Raw genomic sequence first — 21,318 nt, 5'->3', positions numbered from 1 at the left:
ACAAATATTGATCAACATGGTCAATTATACTGAAATAAAATTTGTAACGTGTAGATAAATAATCGCATTATAATATCAAACAGGAGGAAAAAACTTTTTAGTACGTCGCTTTCTAAAACTGGTTTGAGACAGCAAACTAAGAAGTGACTCATACTGTTTGACTCAAATGGCATGGAGCAGCTTGGCCATTCTCATGGAAAGAAATTATCGTCAGAGATGAAAGAAACGATAAGTCGCATGGAAGGCTTAAGGCTGATCCCTCGATCTACGGGTCTGAAGTCTGCTCTGCTCTGTATTTGTATTGTACTGAAAACAGAGCACAATAGTGCAGATGTCGACGGTATGCACTGTCTGTCCTGTTGCGATTTTTTTAAAGTTTATTTGCTGCCACTTAGAAATGACCTGCCACCTTGTCACTAAGACAAATCGTACTTTGTCTATATGAAATTGTACATGTACACGAGATGAATCTTACTTGATTCATCTTATTTTCAATAAGTTTAAGCAATATTGCACCTTTGGGTACTTACAGATTTAAGAGTATTTAAGGAACTGAAAATTTTAAAACTAACAATTTATATATAGAGCACAGTAATTTAGGAAGGTAGAACAGAAGTCGTGACGTATAGGAGGGCGTTCAGTAAGTAATGCATCATATCTTCTGTGAAAGCAGATTGCTTCTATTCACTATTCCAATAAACCATATTTTCCCCACTATTTTGGCTACAAATATTTATTGTACAACGTAATGTCCGTTCAGTGTCACACCCTTACGCCGCATTACTGCGAGGATCTTTATGTCAGAGTGGTACCACTCTGCTGGTCGACTTCGTAGCCAGCGTCCTGCTACATCAGTACCCCACTCAGCATCCACGTATTGCTTCCTGCAGAGTGCATCCTTCATTGGGTAAACCTGATAAAAGTGGAAAGGTGAATTGGGATGTAGAGTCGATGAGGAAGAATACTGCAGTAAAGTTTTCTGACCTCCTCTCGGGAGCGCATGCTTGTGTGAAGCCTTGTGCTTGCTTTGCCATGGAGTTACTTTGCATTTTTGTGGCGACCAACACGCTGAGGACGTTTCTCCAACTTCCTGGTGGTGACACGATACATTTCAGAGTTGATTGTTGCACCATGAGGGAGCACATTAAACAAAATTACACCTTCAGAGTCTCACAAGGCCGTCCCCATGGCTTCGTCGGCTGAGGTTTTGGCTTTTCTTCGCAGGACAGGTGGTGTGGCGCCCACTCCATGGATTGCCGGTTTGCTTCACTTTCGAGGTGATGAATAACCGTATCATCGTCAGAGACGGTCAACCTCGTAGTGCGCAAGCAATTACGCACAGGTGAGATGAAATGATCGTATGGAATTGTTGGCCGCGAAGTTCTATTCGTGTTCGGCCGCCAAGTGCAAGTCTTTATTTCATCCGACGCCACATTTGGCGACTTGCGGCAGATGATGAGGATGAAATGATGATGAGGACGACACAAAACCCAGTCCACGAGCGGAGAAAATCTCTGACCCGGCGGGGAATCAAACCCGGGCCCAGTGCAAGTACGTTACCTCCCAGTTAAGCAGGCGTACGACGCACAGATGGCCGCCCTTTGTTGTTCTCCATGGTCGTCTTTTAGGAGGCGATGAACACAGAAGGCACACGCTTCTGAATACCCCAAATGGTGGAGGGGCGTGTCAGCGCTACCAACAGAGACGTCTAGCTGAGCAGCAAGATGTTTGATTCTGATCAGTCGATCACCTCCAGTGAGAGTATACGCACGTTCAAACATTGCAGGAGTTCCAGCTGTGTGCTGCCGATCGGAACGCGGGAGATAGGACGGTTTTGCGCTACCATTTTGCGGTGATGACTCGCCTGATGACTGACGATTGTTTCGTTCACTACAATTTCTCCGTAAACATTCGGCTAGCACCTATGAATATCTGCGAAGGTCTGGTTTTCCGCCAATAGAAACTCAATGACAGCCCTCTGCTTGGAACGGAGCTCCGTTACAGACATCACTTTGAAGACTACTTCCATCCCCTCCACATATCGGAACTTCGTGAAACTTTAGGGGCTGATGCGGGAATATTGCACGATGCCTCACAAGAATTTTCGCATTCTTTTAACCGAAACTGATCGATAAAAGTGTTGCATTACTTAATGGAAAAAAATGGATATTTGTGATAAGGACTATGAGAGAAAACTACTGAGGTCATCGGTCCCTACGCTTACGCACTACTTAATCTATCTTAAACTAACTTACTCCAAGGAGAACACACGCACACCCATGCCAGAGGAAGGACTCGAACCCCCCACGGTGGGAGCCGCGCGATCCGTCACAAGTGACTCAGACCGAGAGACTACCTCGCGCGGCATTTTCTTAACGAAGGCCCCTCGTATTGTAACTTTGTGGCATATTTCGAGGGTTGAATGAAAAGTAATGCCTCCACCTTCGTTAATTGGGTTTGGATGGGAATATTTTAGTAAATCAAAGGCAGAAATAATCCTTAGAATGTGATCTTTAATTACCAGTTTCCGCAAACACGTTGCGTCTCCAGGTCGTAATGGTGTACCCACATTTCGTCTCCTGTCGCAATTGAAAGGAGAAAGGCGTCACCTTCATTCTCGTAATGCTGGAGGAGTTCCTGGCAAATTTCAAGTCTGTGTGCTTTCATTTCAGGAGTCTGCATCCGGGGTACCCATCGTGCACAGATGTTCCGATAGCCAAGCAAAGCAATAATGTGACCCACACGTTCTTGTGAAAAGTCAATTGTGCTTGCAATTTCTCTCAGAGTGATACGACGATCGTCCTGAATTAATCTGTCAACATTTTGCTTGTGAAACTCGGTGGTTGCTGTCACTGGACATCCAAAGCTTGTTTGTCACGCAGGTCAGATGTTGCCGCCTCAACATCTTTAAACATACTCGCCCAACGAAGCACAGTACTCACATCAACAAAATCACCATAAACTGCTTTCATTCTCTGATGAATCTTCCTTTGGGGTGACACCTTCTGCTGTCAAGAATACAATGACTGCATGTTGCTTAAATCGCATTTACCGACCGTCTGCGCAGGGCTCCATACTTTATTGTGTAACTTCACAACGGTTCAGTGCTAAGGCTCCCCGCCAACTGCAGCTGTAGAGAAGAGGCTACGGAACAAGCCAGTACCTGCCGCATACCAATGCTGCCAATTGTTGAAGAGTTACGAAGTTGAAGGCATTACTTTTCAGTCATCCGTCTTATAAATACGGAAAGCTTTCCTAAAGTAATAAAATACTTGCATATCAGAAGAAGAACTGGAAGATAGTAGGAAACTACGTAGATACAGGGTGGTCCATTGATAGTGACCGGGCTAAATACCTCACGAAATAAGCGTCAAAGGAAAAAACTACAAAGAACGAAACTTGTCTAGCTTGAAGGGGAAAACCAGATGGCGCTACGGTTGGCCCGCTAGATTGCGCTGCCATAGGTCAAGCGGATATCAACTGCGTTTTTTTATATAGGAACCCCCATTTTTATTACAGATTCGTGTAGTACGTAAAGAAATTTGAATGTTTTAGTTGGCCCACTTTTTTCGCTTTGTGATCGATGGCGCTGTAATAGTCACAAACTTATAAGTACGTGGTATCACGTAACATTCCGCCAGTGCGGACGGTATTTGCTTCGTGATACATTACCCGTGTTAAAATAGTCCGTTTACCAATTGCCGAAAAGGTCGATATCGTATTGATGTATGGCTATTGCGATCAAAATGCCCCACGGGCATGTGCTATGTATGGTTCTCGGTATCCTGGACGACATCATCCAAGTGCCCGGACCGTTCACCCAATAGGTACGTTATTTAAGGAAACAGGAAGTGTTCAGACACATGTGAAACGTCAACCACGACCTGCAACAAATGATGATGCCCAAGTAGGTGTTTTACCTGCTGTCGCAGCAAATCCGCACATCAGCAGCAGACAATATGCGCGAGAGTCGGGAATCTCAAAAACGTCAGTGTTGAGAATATTACAACATGGATTGCACCCGTACCACATTTCTATGCAGCAGGAATTGCATGGCGACGACTTTGAACGTAGTGTATAGTTCTGCCACTGGGCAGAAGAGAAATTACGGGACGATGATAGATTTTTTGCACGCGTTCTATTTAGCGACGAAGCGTCATTCACCAACAGCGGTAACTCAAACCGGCATAATATTCACTATTGGGCAACGGAAAATCCACGATGGCCGCGACAAGTGGAACATCAGCGACCTTGGCGGGTTAATGTTTCGTGCAGCATTATGGGAGGAAGGATAATTGGCCCCCATTTTATCGATGGCAATCTAAATGGTGCAATGTATGCTGATTCCCTACGTAATGTTCTACTGATGTTACTACAAGATGTTTCACTACATGACAGAATGGCGATGTACTTCCAACATGATGGATGTCCGGGACATAGCTCACGTGCGGTTGAAGCGGTATTGAATAGCATATTTCATGACAGGTGGATTGGTCGTCGAAGCACCATAGAATGGCCCTCACGTTCACCGGATCTGACGTCCCCGGATACCTTTCTGTGGGGAAAGTTGAAGGATATTTGCTATGGTGATCAACCGACAACGCCTGAAAACATGCGTCAGCGCATTGTCAATGCATGTGCGAACATTACGGAAGGCGAACTACTCGCTGTTGAGGGGAATGTCTTTACGCGTATTGCCAAATGCATTGAGGTTGACGGACATCATTTTGAGCAGTTATTGCATTAATGTGGTATTTACAGGTAATCATGCTGTAACAACATGCGTTCTCAGAAATGATACGTTCACAAAAGTACATGCATCACATTGGAACAACCGAAATAAAATGTTCAAACGTACCTACGTTCTGTATTTTATTTTAAAAAGCCTACCTGTTACCGACTGTTCGTCTAAAATTGTGAGCCATATCTTTGCGACTATTACAGCGCCATCTATCGCAATGCGAGAAAAGTGGTCCAATTAAAACATTCATATTTCTTTACGTACTACACGAATATGTAATAAAAATGGGGGTTCCTATTAAAAACAAACGCAGTTAATATCTGCTTGACCTATGGCAGCGCCATCCAGCGGGCCAACCATAGCGCCATCTGGTTTACCCCTTCAAGCTAGACAAGAATCGTTCTTTGTCGTTTTTCGTTTGACGTTTATTTCTTGAGATATTTGGCCCGGTCACGATCAATGGACCATCCTGTATATACTAGAGATCCCACCACCTAGATAAACCGTGTTGCGGAATCGGAAGGAATATTTTGCTATCTTTTCTAAACTATTCCTTCCTTTCATGCTTAGCATAAAATATTTAACACATTACCTTACTGTTGTAGTCAGGAGTTGAAAGCTGTTTTTAATAAATGGGAGTCCAGCTCCTTAAGGAATCGGGTGTTTTACTGGTTCTCTTTTCTAGGAGAAGACGTAACCTCGCCTACAGCGCCTGCCGCGACAGTGGCTAATGTGAGCGCGTGCTCTGGCGCTGTTGCAGATCATCAGCTACGACAGCCCGCGGGGCGGCGTGACGGTGATCACGGAGAAGGGCCCCACCACGACCAGCTTCCTGCTCATACAGCGCGCCACGCCCGCCGACTCGGGCCGCTACCAGTGCAACCCGTCAAACGCGCAGGCGCGGCCCGTCAACGTGCACGTCCTGCATGGTAAGTGGAGCCCCTCGACCAGAGTGAGCAAGGCACAAATTTCCGTAATTAAACGTCAGCCGTGAATGTAAGCGTAGGCTTTCGCGCCCCTTGCCACGTTCTACAATATTCTTCTGGATATGTCTCCGCATCGTCGATGTGTAAAACTTTCAGACTATTCTGTCACTGTTGCCAAGGGGCTTCCTCGACGATTTTTTCCCCAAAAATTAGTAAAGACGCTCTGAGGAAGGACACATGTGACAGTGGCCGAAACGTCGAAAATTTTACAAAATGACAATGCAGTCATGTACCCTGAAGAATTTTACTGACTATAACCCATCAAGTTTGAGACTATCATGTACGAGTCTGTTATACGACATCGTGCCCAACCATAACTAGTAATCTCACTTCACATTTGTTGGCGCTTACATCGACTGGAGAAATTAACCCTGCTTCTCTACATCTACAGCTACACTACAACTCTACAACTCACGTAAGTGTTTGGCAGACGATTTCTCTACCATTCCACTCTCCAACAGAGAAAAATGGACACTTAAATCATTCTGTACTTTCTCAGATTTCTCTTATTTTATGATGATGATGATAATTTTTCCCTGTGTATGTTGGCGATTATATAACATTTTCACATTCAGAAGAGGAAGATGACGTCTGAAAATTCGAGAAATGATCTCGATGTAGAGTAACACTCCTTTGTTTAATGACTTCCATCCCAATTCGTTTATCATTCCCGCGACACTTTCTCCCATATTTCGCTATAATACAGAACGAGCTTACCTTTCAACTTTTCCGATGCCCTCTGTCAACCTTATCTAGTAATGAGCCAGTACAGCACGGCAGTACCCCAGCAAAGGACGATGATGATGATGAGAATGTCTGGTTTGTGGGGCGCTCAACTGCGCGGCTATCAGCGCCCGTACAAATTCCCAACCTTTGCTCAGTCCAATCTCGCCACTTTCAAGAATGATGATGAAAGCAGAGGACGAACACGCGTAGTCTAGGCAGTCCCTTTTGTACGTCTGCTGCATCAGCTAAGCTTTCTGCCAACAAAACGAAGCCTTTGGGTTGCCTTCCCCACAACATTATCCATGCGACTGTTCTAAATTAAGTTGTTCAGCCTCATTATATGTAGACAATGTTCCGGCAGTGTCAAATCGTCTTTCTTCCAGCATCACACTGAACGTTGATGGTACTGGATTGTGGAGGGCTCAACATCGTGGTTATCAGCGCCCCTACAAGTTCCAAGTATTTCCGTTTCCAGTATCGACACTTCAAGAATGATGATGATGAAATGATTAGGGTAAGACAACCACCCAGTCCCCGAGAGGAGAAAATTCCAGACCCTGCCGGGAATCGAACCTGGGATCCCGTGATCCAAAGGCAGCAACGCTAGCCACTAGACCATGAGCTGCGGACCACACTGAAAGTGGTAATAACCACTACATACGACTATCTATGGAACTACGCCGCCCTAACAGTGGAACATTTGGGGGATTTTGTTCAATGGTTGGGTTGTTTGGGGAAGGAGACCAGACAGCGAGGTCATCGGTCTCATCGGATTAGGGAAGGACGGGGAAGGAAGACGGCCGTGCCCTTTGAAAGGAACCATCCCGAAAATTGCCTGGAGCGATTCAGGGAAATCACGGAAAACCTAAATCAGGATGGCCGGACGAGGGATTGAACCGTCGTCCTCCCGAATGCGAGTCCAGTGTCTAACCACTGCGCCACCTCGCTCGGTTTTGTACAATTATGAGGAAAGATAATTCGTACTGGAGTGGGATGATACCGCCGGTACGACCAATGCACGAAGCAATATTTAAATAAGCTCCAGGCAGTCACTTCAATAAGGTATGTACCATACCTCAGTGTTATCATTTATCAACGACGACTCTAAAAACCCAAGAATCTTATTGAAAATCGAAGACTAGCCACATATGGTACCAGACTGAAGTTACATATGTCTGTATCTAGAAGAATAGTGACTAACGTATGACAGCACATATAACAACTTGAAGACGTGGAAAGCTACTCATAGTTATCTACTAAATAGCAAGCCAATCATTTCTACCTACGACCTCGTCTACACTGCCACATTTAGAACACATATCAAATGTATTAAAACTATTTCAGTACGTGCTGTCTTGGTTCGTATAAGTTGTGTATTTCGTTATCGAATACAGTCATGTCTCACAACCATTGGCTGTTACTGACGTTATGCCGAAGGCGGCAGGTGAACCTTTCGCTGTTAAACTACTAGCGACTAAGCCTTATTCTGCAGTGTTCTTCACACCCCTCCAGAGCGGCATGCTCCATGCTACTGTCCCCTACTTTCACCGACGGTATATCAGCCATACGTTTATATTATTTTATGCGTTTGACTGTATTCTAGTCCTTTGACAACAAAGGATGTGTATTACCCTTTTTCATAGAGTAAAACGTTCTCATAACGATACTATAACAGTTCTAAACCACTCGAAGCCATAACGATTAAGACTTTTAGGTCTATTAGTGAAATTATTTTATTGTAGTTGTATTGATCGATGTTTTCTCCACGGACAATGTCCCGAGAAACTGTTATAAAATGCGATGCCTTCTCGCTCGTATTGTTCGCCATTTACATGCTGTCTCATTAACGTGTATGTGTATCTCCTGATTATAATTCCGGAAAACTGACATACTATGTAAAACAAAAACGAAGTTGCAAGAAGCCTAAGACCCTTTTTTTTTATTTGGCATCTTCGGGGTACGTTATTAATGTGAAAGCATCTAATTTTCCAACTGCCTTTGCCACTGTACGTTTCTGGATCACTCCAAAGGTGCTCTCAGTATTCTAGGACAACTGCTTCGACAAGCAACGTTGCGTAATTTTGTCTCTAAATAAACAGGTTGGTTTGCTCCCTGCTTAAGCAGCAAAATTCACTGTAAAGCAATTCATCTCTTAAAAACTATCAATCTAATTCTGCTCATTACATGCCAGTTAAATTCCATGTATATACTCCAAAAGCCATTATAAGGACATTCTCAATTTTATTCATTCTTGGGCTATTCACAGATAGAACGTTGCAACAAAAACGACATGTTGTATGTTTCACACTTTATCCGTAATTTAACCGTTGTGTTCGTTACGCAAGCTACATGTTAGATGAAGCGATATTTTCCTCGATTCTTACTGAAATGTACCTCGTTGGAATAACACGAGTATGTCACTCGTGATGCATTCATTCAAGTACTTTATGGCCTTAAAGGCACTCGAAATTACTGATCTTTTCGCTTATATTTATTATTATTACTATTATTATTATTTCTACAAAGATAAAAGATTAGTCGTCAGCTGAACAAGAAGACCTTTATTTGGTTCACTTTACCGGTTTCAACAGTTCAAACTGTCGTCTCCACACTTGAAATAGATTAAAAATCGTAAGTAAAAACTAAACTAAACTCCGTCCAAACAGGTCATGAAAGCACAACGGTACCGACCGGCGGCCGTGTCTTCCTCAGCCCACAGGTGTCACTGGATGCGAATATGGAGGGGCATGTGGTTAGCACAACCGTTCTCCCGGCCGTACGTCAGAGACCTAAGCCGCTACCTCTTAATCAAGTTGCTCCTCAGTTTGCCTAACAAGAGCTGACTGCACGGCGGTCTGCCAAGCGCTTGACAGACCGGATGGTTGCCCTCTGAAGTGCTAGCCCAGCCCGACAGCGTTTAATTTCGGTGATCTGACGGGAACCGGTGTTACCACTGTGACAAGGTCGTCGGCAAATAGATGCTAAGATAACCTCAGGATAAGAATCGGACCGCAGTGGCCTTTACAATTCGGTAAAAGTAGCTAAAGAATTTGTCCGCACACTAACAAGTCATTCCATTTCTCGGTCACATGTGAACCAGATAAAGGTCTTCTTGTGCTGCTGGCGGTCATTGATCATATAGTCTGCAGCTACTCAACTACATATTAATTGCAAACATTTCCGCCAAAGTTAGAAAATTATCAACCGAAGTCTTACACGAAGTCGCTATACACTTCCTCAGTTTCGGGATCTTCATCCCACCATCAGTTGTGTCTGAAATCTAGCAGTAGTAGGGCGTCAAGGCTATGCCCCAAGAACTAACAGGCTAATGGCTATAGTAGATAGGCTGTCAAATATTAATACGGATACGGTAGATGTTCGCCTATTAGTTGTTAGCGCCTGGACATGACGCACTATTATTGTTAGGTTTCAGATACACCTGATGATGGGGCTAAGACGCCGAAACCATGGTAGTGCAAAAATTCGATAAATAAAGTATTTTATAACTGAGGCGGATCTGTTTATTATTAACATGTCGCTGAACGGTTGTGGATGTCCCACAAACAAAAATTTATGCTGAAATACAGCTATGAACAAAAACAGCTATGAACAAAATTATTATTTTTCACGCTCGTTGAATTAACATATATACATACTGTTGAAAAGTACCCGGACGCCGCTTTGTTATACAGTGAGGCGGAGAGAAGACGGGGAGTGTCGTGCCATTAGTAGAGAAGCAATAACAGCAGAATGTGTCGGTCTGGAGAGCTCAGTAACTTCGGACGTGTAGTAGTCATTGGGTATCAACAGAATAAACATTCTGTCATGATCATTGGAGCCTTTCTAGAACTGCCCACGTCGACTGTTAGTGATGTAAGTGTGCTGTCGAAATGCAAGTAACAACCGCAGATGTACAAAGACCAGGCACATCTCATGTACTGACGGACCTGGACCGTCAGGCATTGCGAAAGGTGATTGCAAGTAATCACATGAAGTTAGCGGAAGGAATGACTCGTGAGTTCCAATGTGCTACCTGCTGTCCAGTTAGCACAAAGATCGTTTGTAAAGATTTTGTGGACTGGCAAGACAGCCAATCCACTAGGACGGGAGGCCGAAGGGCACGCTTTTAAAGCTCACGCAGGCTGGCGTGAGATCTGGAACAGGTAAAGTAATTATACTAGCAAGAAAAGTACGTAGCTGCTGGAATACTTAACTTAAATCCATAATTGGTGAACATCGGTTTGACGGTACATGCATCACAAGATAAATAGCAACTGATAATGGCGCATTGCTAGGTCGTAGCAAATGACGTAGCTGAAGGCTATGCTAACTATCGTCTCGGCAAATGAGAGCGTAATTTGTCAGTGAACCATCGCTAGCAAAGTCGGCTGTACAACTGCGGCGAGTGCTAGGAAGTGTCTCTAGACCTGCCGTGTGGCGGCGCTCGGTCTGCAATCACTGATAGTGGCGACACGCGAGTCCGACGTATACTAACGGACCGCGGCCGATTTAAAGGCTACCACCTAGCAAGTGTGGTGTCTGGCGGTGACACCACAAAAGAGATAAGGAGATCGGAGACAGGGACCGAAAGCTTTTCTGTAGTCTGTGTTAAGCGAAGCTCGATGTGGCGTAAAGAGTGACGCCATTGGAAAGTGAATGACAGGAAACGAATGATTTTGGGATGATGAATGGGCCGTGGCGCGGTTGCTGGAGTCACCTTTCGAATTCCCGGCGCCACTAGCTCGTTTTTTGTCGTGCGATTTACCTCTGGTTTGCGGCCACTAGGGTCTTTGCTTGAGATGGTTGATGAGGAAGGGGCGTGTTGTGGAGTGGCGAGTTGGCGAATGGCAACAGACTGAGAAGGACGGTGTGAGAGGTCCACCCGGCTAGCAAGGCGACCACTTGGGCAACCGTATTGGGCACGGGGTCCGGCAAAAGGTTGCTGGCCACATCTGGGGATTGATTTGAATCCGTGGCTGACTTTGAGTGCCGTCTTCGTACGTAGCCTGGGCAGCCAGTTCTGGGACATGACGTACCGATGAGTGAGTTGAAGCTAGTTTCGCCGTGCTGAATTCTGGGCCCCCTTTGGAACGGGCAAGCTTCAGCTCCGATTCCTAAACTTCTGTTAAGGTTTGGATTTTGAGGTCGTAACTATTATTTTCTTATTGATACCCATAGGCCATCATTGCGATTTCTTGGCTGATCTATCTCACCACCAGTTGGTTCCTTGGATTGTGCCTGTTGTTTGCTTTTCTTGAGTCGAGACTGGGCTTGGTTGTTTGTTAACAGGATATCATAAACTGTGTGAGACGATGGTATTTCGTCCGCAGCTCGCGGTCGTGCGGTAGCGTTCTCGCTTACCGCGCCCGGGTTCCCGGGTTCGATTCCCGGCGGGGTCAAGGATTTTCTCTGCCTCGAGATGACTGGGTGTTGTGTGATGTCCTTAGGTTAGTTAGGTTTAAGTAGTTCTAAGTTCTAGGGGACTGATGACCATAGATGTTAAGTCTCATAGTGCTCAGAGCCATTTGAACCATTTGAACTATTGATGGTATTTCCTGAGCCGGAGCGATAACGTGTTCCTCCTATTCTATGCTGTGGCCGCAGTACTTATATGGTTTAGTTTTAGCCGACTTCCCTGCCAAAGTTCTTCGAAAACCAGGTAAGTACCTCTCTTGAATGAGATTTTCACTCTGCAGCGGAGTGTGCGCTGATAGGAAACTTCCTGGCAGATTAAAACTGTGTGCCGGATCAGATTAGAGTTCGGTACCTTTGCCTTTCGCGGGTAAGTGTTCTACCATCTGAGCTACCCAAACACGACTCATGACCCACCCTCACAGCTTTAATTCCGCCAGTACTTCATCTCCTACCTTCCAGACTTCACAGAAGATCTCCTGCGAACGTTGCAGAACTAGCACTCCTGGAAGAAAGGTTTATTGCGGAAACATGGCTGAGACACAGCCTGCTGGATGTTTCCAGAAGTTTGGGAGGTAGGAGGCGAGGTACGGGTGGAATTTGTGAGGGTGGGTCGTGAGTCGTGCTTGGGTAGCTCTGATGGTAGAGCACTTGCCCGCAAAAGGCAAAGGTCCCGAGTTCGAGTCTCGGTCCGGCATACAGTTTTAATCTGCCAGGAAGTTTCAAGTACCTCTCTTGTAATACTGCCGAGTGCCGGTTTCGAAAAACCTTCAGGTATTGCAGATGTCATCGCTCTGTTACTTATATTGGTTTAGGAGGTGCCTGCGTCTCGAAATTTGCAATTTATGAGGCTATGTAATTGGGTTTGGCAGCCTAGTTTTCTTTCTGGCGTTGCGCCGTCGTTGTTGATGTGATTTCTTGCTGTGACGTGGGTATACCCTTTGGCTGGTTATTGTTCCCTTCTTGTAATCAACCTTACTTCCTTAATATTTCTTTTGCCGGTCTGTACCCAACCAAAAGGGTCTCTGAAGGCTGGTGCTCTCGTTGTAGCTTTACTTGGCCTTCCTATTCGGTGAAGTCTTGCACTCCTTGCGTATGAGCCTTCTGGTGTACCCGTTGTGAGGAGGCAATTCAAACTCTAGGTTACTTAACTGAAGCAGTTATTCATGAAGGCCCCCCTTTTTTCTATTTGATAGTCTTACTTAACTGAAGCAGTTATTCTTGAATGCCTGCCTGTTTTCTATTTGGGAATTCTAATTAGCTGATTAGTTGAAAAGCTACCTGTTGTCTATTTGGTAATTTTACTTAACTGAAGCTGTTATTATTGAAGGCCTCTCTGTGCCCTTTTAATTACATTAAGAGCTATTTCATAATTTGGGATAGCTGAAACTCTCTGTTAATCAAGGTCTACTCTTTTCTGCAGTCCTATTATTGAGATCTGGTATATTAATCTACGTTACAATGAACTAAAACTGATTGCCAACGGTCTACCTTTTCAGAGGTATTTATGTCAATAAGATAGCAACAGGAGATGACACATTACGGTACATGGGACCTAACCTTTCACCTTACATCCCTTTACCTATTATTGTAGGTTTCAATGGGTTACGCTGTTCCCCACGAAATTCCGATGGATAGTTGATGCTTGGAGAACGTTGGATGACATCATGTGCATTGTCAACAATGAACTACGGAAGTGGTGGTGTTACGGTATGGTTTGTGTTTTCCCTTGGTTCTTGTGTGATCCCGTTATTGTTATCAAAAAAGTCTAAATGCGGAGGGAAGGATATGATCACATTTTACAGCGTTATGTACTGCGTTCAGCGGAGAAGATTTGGGGACGATGAGTGATTGGGTCAGCATGGAAATGTACTCTTGTCATATAGCAGCATCTGCGCGGAAATGTTCTGTGGCCAGTAACATTCCTGAAATGGACTGTCTTGTCGAGAGTTTCGACCTGAAGCCCATGATACGCCTTTCGGATGAGCATCCAACATCACTAACTTCTCTGGTTTCGGGTCTTGAAGATGAATGGCTATCATTCCTCCACGTATTAAGATACATCATCGAAAGTGTCCCCAGTTGCGTTTGAGTCGCCGTAAAGGTGAAGGGTCGACACACCACATATTAATGTCCGCAGGTAGGTGTCAGGATACATTTGAACGGATAATTTATACGACATGAGAAATACACATAAAATTTTTAGTGTGTGTATAGGAGATATATGGAAACCTTTTCATGTGACGAATATGTCACTTGTGCCCCGTTTCCGCGTTAGGAGTCAAAGTAGGTTTTGACGCTAGAGATTATTCGGAGACGGTGTTCTAATTTCACTAATTTACTTGACATATTTCTCGAAATGATGTCCATTTCCATTAATGCACAATGACATCCGTGATAATGATTGTCTAAACGCTCAAAATCCAGTTATTTCACGGATAATGGTTGCAGCTTCAGCCGAACATACGACGTGCGGACTGGAATGTCCTACGGTGCATCATACACTAAACGCTTCATCTCCTCATACGGAAATAAGTCCATTTTAGTGAGATTTGGATAACATGGTGGCCATGGTACTGGCTCACTCCACCAAATACAACAACTGGGGAAAATACTGCTAAATCTTTTCTGAATTCACGGCATTACGCAGTGGTGCCTGACTGCGTGCTGGCCATTGTTCAACATTTTCGGTAATGTTTCATGAGAAAAGGTACTGTAGTGTCCTCCATCGAGAGTGTTAGACGGAAGATGCACCCCAATCAGATGGTCGTGAGCAATACCGGCCCACTTGCCTATGATAAATGTCCATTGATGGTGGAACACATGTATTGGGTTAGAGTTCTCCAACCTCCGGACATAGCTATCATGACTGTAGCATATTTTTTCCCTGGTGAAGGCAGCACTGTTTCAATGTGTTTGATCATCAGCAGGCGCCGTAAGAAGTGTTACTGTAGAATATGTCATCATTACAGCCGAGATGTCAGCAATAACATTAAAGTGGAGCACAATGGTTATTTATCTTTCTATCTTTATTTCTGAGACCACAGTAGTAATGACGCCATCTGGCCTACAATAGAAATTGTGTCGCCTTATGAAGCTCGTATCAGATAAAGGTTTCTTAGACAAAAATGTCTTCCTCTATGTTCCATTTTCAGGTGCAGTTGGTGACAACTACCGAGGAGGAAACCTATAAGACGTCTTTTAACAAAAATTCTACTGCGGTACCCCACAAAAAGTTAATGATTCTTTCAAATGATGTAAACTAAAGAGCAGCAAATTTCATCCTAAAACGTTACCTGCACCATTACCGTGTAGGCAGCACTTTTTTAAAAGTATGACTCGCATTCGCGAGAAATAAGGATCGATTCCTTATTCGTCAATGAGAGTTTCCAGCGACTTTTCGATATCTATTAAGGCAAACGGCGAGGATCCTCATCGTCCATCCGAAGTTTGTGTTCAGTTGCTTACGACATTGTCACAGCCGAGACATTAATCCCTAATCATCACAGCCCAAGAAGAACAAGTCTGTAACCGACGTCCATCTTGAGAGAACTCCCATTTCTTCCCTTTTCACAAACATCTTTCAACCCCAGTCGATTCAGAACCTCTTCAACAGTCATTGCATCTAGCATTCGTCTGCTGCGTTACATTTCAGATGCTTTCATTCTCTTCTTGACAATCTTATTTTTTCGCGGAAGGTACACCTAAATACTTTCGCGAAAGTCTTTGTTTTCCTTGCTCTTGAGTTTTTGCGTTTTATATTCTGATAACCGCTCCATCGTCAGCTATTTCCGCGCCCAAATCTAAAAAAAAGCAAGAAATATATTTATACTGTGTTTATACTGCTCTTAGTGTTACTTTGTCAATCCTATTCCTTCAGCATCACCCGATTTAATTAGACTACATTTCAGTATTTTTCTTTCACTTTTGTTGATGCCTTTCTTTTAACCACTCTTCAAATCATTATTCACTCCGTCCAGTTGAAATTCCAAATCCTATCACCCATGAAATAATCTTGTTATTTTAAAGGTTAAATCTTTTATCTCCTGTCCCTTCAATAACTTTTACAAACTTCTACTTGGTTTCCTTTACTGTTTTCCTGACAAACAGTTTCGACAGCACGGAGGCAAGGCTTTTAACGGTGTCTCAGTCCCATTAAGGGAGTCTCAGTCCCATAGCCATTAGCTCTTTTCCTTCTCCTCTGACTAACAAAGTGCACTCTGGATCTGTGTAGGTAGCGAAAAAGCTTTCTCTGCCTATATGGGGCGGTCACAAACAGTCTGAAAAGCTTGTAAGGTTACCGGGTGACCAGGTAGGTTGTGCTGAGAAACAATTGTTAAGAAAAAATTCGAAGAGTTCTGCTCTTTCTGATACAATTAGTATCGATGTTAGCCAAGCGTGTCGTAACGCGTGCAAATCCTAATGGCACGCCAGTGCCAATGTCGCCAAACGCGTTTGTGAATACAGAACGAGAGAGCGATACAAAAATTAGACAATGGACGGTAGTAAGGATCGAATCGATAGGAAGTGTCCAAGCATTTTCTAGTTGAGGAATACGCGCAATAGTAGCTTAGCGTCATGTGCCAAGCGTCGTAAGGATTTCCAGAGAGTCTTTGATTACGGTCGTAAAAAGAAAATTTTTGTGGCGCAACGCAAGTATTCGAGAAACTGAGAGACTTAGTTCTAAATACAGTCCCTCACATTCCCAAGTAACAACACATGCAAACATAGGGAGAGGGATGAGATGCCTCTTCGACGGGAGAGATGTGATGGAGGGGCGTTATTCCAATGCAACGCCTTTGAAAGGTGATCCAGTGCGGCAGTCACTAATTACGTGGATCGTGACACGGCAGAGTGCGGTCGCTCTTGGTTACGGGTTCCCCTTTTTGCTTTGTGTGTGTGTGTGTGTGTGTGTTTGTGTGTGTGTGTGTGCACTAGCATACGTGGCGCTGATACACATCTCATTATAGCGCTGGCATTATCTGTGGCCCAGAGTTAAGCCGTGTGTATTGCTACTCATTCAGTGGTTCGCGTCACACAATGAAACACCTATTGAATGAGCGCAAAACGTTGCCACCTTTTAGCAAATAACTTGTACTGCCGTAGGGTTGACGAGATAGCGGTAATAAATGTTAACAAAACCTGCCTTGCATACGTGTGCAGTTTAGTTTTCGATCTCACAAGAGACAAGTGAGGAACATAAAAGTATTGAGGCTTTTCGTTGCTTTGTTGATATACACTGAGCTGACGAAAGTCATGGGATAGCGATGTGCACATATGCAGCTCGCGGTAGTATCGCATATACAAAATATGAAAGGGCAGTGCATTGGCGGAGCTGTCGTTTCTACTCAGGTGAATCATGTGGAAAGAACCGCGCTGGCTAGCCGCGCGGTCAGGGGCGCCTTGCATCGGTTCGCGCGGCTCGCCCCGTAGGAGGTTCGAGTCCTCCCCCGACCATGGGTGTGTGTCTTGTCCTTAGCGTAAGCTAGTTTAAATTATATCAAATAGTGTGTAAGCCTAGGGACCGATGACCTCTGCAGTACGATCCCATAGGCTCTAACCACCACCACGTGAAAATGTTTCCGATGTAATAATCGCCGCTCGAGGGAGTGACAGACTTTTGAACGCGGAATGGTAGTTGCAGCTACAACCATGAGACATTTTATTCCGGAAATCGTTATGGAATTCAATATTCCGAGATCCACAGTATCAAGAGTGTGGCCAGAATACCATATTTCAGGCATTACCTCACACCACGGATAACGCGGTAACCGCTGGCCTTCGCTTAACGACCAAGAGTAGCGGCATTTGCATAGAGGTTGGGATGTTTTGGGGGAGGAGACCAAAAAGAAAGTCATCGGTCTCATCGGATTAGGGAAGGACGGGGAAGGAAGTCAGCCGTGCCCTTTCAAACGAACCATCCAGGCATTTACCTGGACTGATTTAGGGAAATCACGGAAAACCCAAACCAGGATGGCAGGACGCGGGATTGAACCGTCCTCCTTCCGAATGCGAGTCCAGTCTGCTAACCACTCCGCCACCTCGCTCGGTCTTTGCTTAGAGTTGTCACTGCTAACAGACAAGCAACACTGGGTGAAACAACCACTGAAATCACGTACCTGTTAGGACAGTGCGGCGAAATTTGGCGCTAATAGGCTAAGGCAGCAGACAACCAACGCGCGTGCCTTTGCTAACAGCCGAAAACGCCTGTTGTGGAAGCAGGAAGGGACGCAAGTGGTTCCAAGCTGTCAGCATGTCTCAGATTACTACCACAGGCCCCTTGCAAGTACAGGAGAACGTCTCCCATACCACAATAATGTTCCCACCACCATGCGTCCTGCGTGCGCTGTGCGTTTCAAGCAGCCGTTCACTCGAAGAGCCGACACGTTTCCATTGATCGACAGTCAAAGCCCGATGGCCCCCTGTGCCTACTGCTGTCGTAATTGGCGACGTTGTTGGATCAACATGTAAACACATAGGGGTAGTCTGCTGTGGAGCTCCATGTTCGTCAAAGTACGATGAACAGCGAGCTTCCAAACACTTTTGTGTGCACCAGCATTTCTCCGACAGAGATGCCGCAGATCACCTTCTATCCTACTTTACAGAGCAGACAAGCCTCCTAACCCCACGTTCCGTGAAGAGTCACGAACGTCCAACCATTTAGCGCTTAGTGGTAGTTTGACTGTCTTCCTGCCTCTTTCCGTAGATGCTCACAACAGTAACCCATGAACATTTGAATTTGACCAGCTACGCCGTTTTCGAGATACTCGACCACAGGTTCTGCGTAATATTAGTGTGCCCTTTGTCAAAGTAGCTTTTCTCAATGGATTTCCCCATTTGGAGCCAATATCTTCGCTAGGGTGATCCCCTGTCCGTGTCTGCTCCCCTTACAAAAATGGCTCTGAGCACTATGGGACTTAACATCTGAGGCCATCAGTCCAGCCATCAGTCCACTAGAACTTAGAACTACTTAAACCTAACTAACCTAAGGACTGTAGCGCCTAGAACTGCTTGGCCGCCAGGGCCTCAAGTGCCCTCAACGCCGCTGGCGGCATCCAACAACGCGGTTGACAGTGGTCATAATGTTTCGGGTTGTGAGTGTATCCCTGCTTACACTGGTGCGATGCTGTGCCACTTACACCACGTTGAAGTCAATTAATTGTGCGCTTTCAGAACCACTGAACTTAGTACTCTGACAGTAACTGACAATTTGAAGGTGTCGCCTTACCACAGATAATTCTGTGTACGGAATAACCCAGAAATGTTGCGATACTCTTCGAGTTGCTGTAGGTGGTATCTTGAGGGTCATATAGAGAACAGGAACCCATGCCCGGAAACCGTGTCCAACAACGCTATACAGTAGGCAGCACATTCTGCAGCAGATGTGATTTTGTACACTGACAAACCGTAGACATGTCATGCGTTGTTGTTTGTTTTTCAGTAATAGCGACTGGCTGCCACGATCGACAGTCGAGTACGTGGATCTAGCTGCTTCGTGGACACGTCTTGTCTACTATGAATGCTAAAGAGCAAAACGTGGTCAGCGAGTATGGCAAAGAAGACATGGTTAAACTCGCTGGAAGGCGTAAAGCGTAGTCCTATGTTGTACTAAATACTTTCTCCGAAAATTATTTTGAGCAATTGGCTCAGGGGCCAACTCGATTGCTAAATTGGTTCTGGGCGCGCAGTCGGGAACCGCGGGACTGGTACGGTCGCAGGTTCGAATCCTGCCTCGGGCATGGATGTGTGTGATGTCCTTAGGTTAGTTAGGTTTAAGTAGTTCTCAGTTCTAGGGGACTGATGACCACAGAAGTTAAGTCCCATAGTGCTCAGAGCCATTTGAACCATTTTGATTGCTAAATGGATACTACAACTTACTCGACCTCTTAGCAACAAATAACACCGAGAAAATAGGGATCATTATGACTGATACTAGGTTTGCTCACCTAATGGTCGCCAGACTGATAGTCGCAGTACCGAAAGCCATCAAAAATAAACGCAAAATACATCTATTTAAAAAATCAAATAAAATTCGCCTGACGCCTTCCTAAGGGACAGCCCCCATTCCTTCCGAACGAACTATGAAAGCGTAGACCTGATGTGGCTTAAATTTAAAGAAACAGTGTCGACAGCAATGGAGAGATTTATACCGATTAAATTAGTGATAGACGGAACTGACACCCCATGATACACAAAAGAGGTCAGAACACTGTTGTACAACAAACGAAAAAGACATGCCAAATTTCAAAGAACACAAAATCCCCAAGACAGGCAAAGGCCTTCAGAAGCTGGAAATGTAGTGCATATTTCAATGCCAGATGCATTTAATAGTTTCCACATAGGAGACTCTGTCTCGAAATCTGGCAGACAGTTCAGAGAGGTTCTGGTCGCTCACAGAAAGATCGGTACCTAAAGACTGGAAAATTGCTCAAGCCACACCAATACTCGAAAAGGGATGAAGTAGTATGCCGGCCGGTGTGGCCCTGCGGTTCTAGGCGCTTCAGTCTGGAACCTCGTGACCGCTACGGTCGCAGGTTCGAACCCTGCCTTGGGCATAGATGTATGTGCTGTCCTTAGGTTAGTTAGGTTTAAGTGGTTCTAAGTTCTAGGGGACTGATGACCACAGATGTTAAGTCCCATAGTGCTCAGAGCCATTTGAACCATTTTTGATGTAGGGGTAATAAGCTGAATTATAGGCCCATATCACTAATGTCGATTTTTAGTAGGGCTTTAGAACATATACTGTATTCGAACATTAGGAAGTACCTACAAGAAAACGATTTTTTGACACATAGTCAGCACGAATTCAGAAAATATCGTTCTTGCGAAAAACAAAATAGCTCTTTATACTCATGAAGTAATGAGTGCTATCGACAGGGGATGTCCAACTGGTTCCATATTTTTAGATTTCCAGAAGACTTTCTACACCGTTCCCCACAAGCGTCTTCTGACCAAACTGCGTGCCTATGGAATATCACCTCAGTTATGCAACTGGATTAGTGATTTCCTGTCGGAAACGTCCCAGTTCGTAGTAAAAGAAGGAAAGTCATCGAGTAAAACGGAAATAGTACCCCAAGGAAGTGTTATTGCCCCTCTATTGAGTTGCCCTCTTACATTATTTGTAGATGATGCTGTCATTTACCGTCTTGTAAAGTCATCAGATTGTATACCAGTTACATTCCTTTCACAATATAGCTGATACAATAGCTCCGTACATAACAATCATACACAGCGCCTCGCTCGACGTTAGATCACTTCCTAAAGAATATAAAGTTGCACAGGTGAAACCAACCCCCATAAAAGAAAGCTGAAGTAATTCGATGAATTGTAGACCCGCATCACAGATGTCTATCTGCAGTAGGATTTCGGGTACATGCAGTGCTCGAACATTATGAAATACCTCAAGCAAAATGATCTGTTGACACATGGAGCGGATTCAGATAATATCTTTCT

The 21,318-nt window shown here is 44.7% G+C and overlaps 1 protein-coding gene across 1 annotated transcript in view; it reads left to right on the top strand.

The window, feature by feature from the left end:
- The window catches only part of LOC124709000 (zwei Ig domain protein zig-8-like), a 546,965-nt gene that overhangs the window by 469,968 nt on the left and 55,679 nt on the right, over window positions 1-21,318 (top strand). Inside the window, exon 5 of the mRNA XM_047240633.1 lies at window positions 5,502-5,670. Within this exon, the coding sequence (XP_047096589.1) occupies window positions 5,502-5,670 (169 nt within the window). The remainder of the gene's footprint in view (window positions 1-5,501; window positions 5,671-21,318) is intronic.

The sequence above is a fragment of the Schistocerca piceifrons genome, chromosome 7, assembly GCF_021461385.2.
Source record: "Schistocerca piceifrons isolate TAMUIC-IGC-003096 chromosome 7, iqSchPice1.1, whole genome shotgun sequence".
Classification (NCBI taxonomy): Eukaryota; Metazoa; Arthropoda; class Insecta; order Orthoptera; family Acrididae; genus Schistocerca; species Schistocerca piceifrons.
The sequence above is the reverse complement of the archived record's forward strand: the minus strand, read 5'-3'. Positions and strand labels throughout refer to the sequence as shown.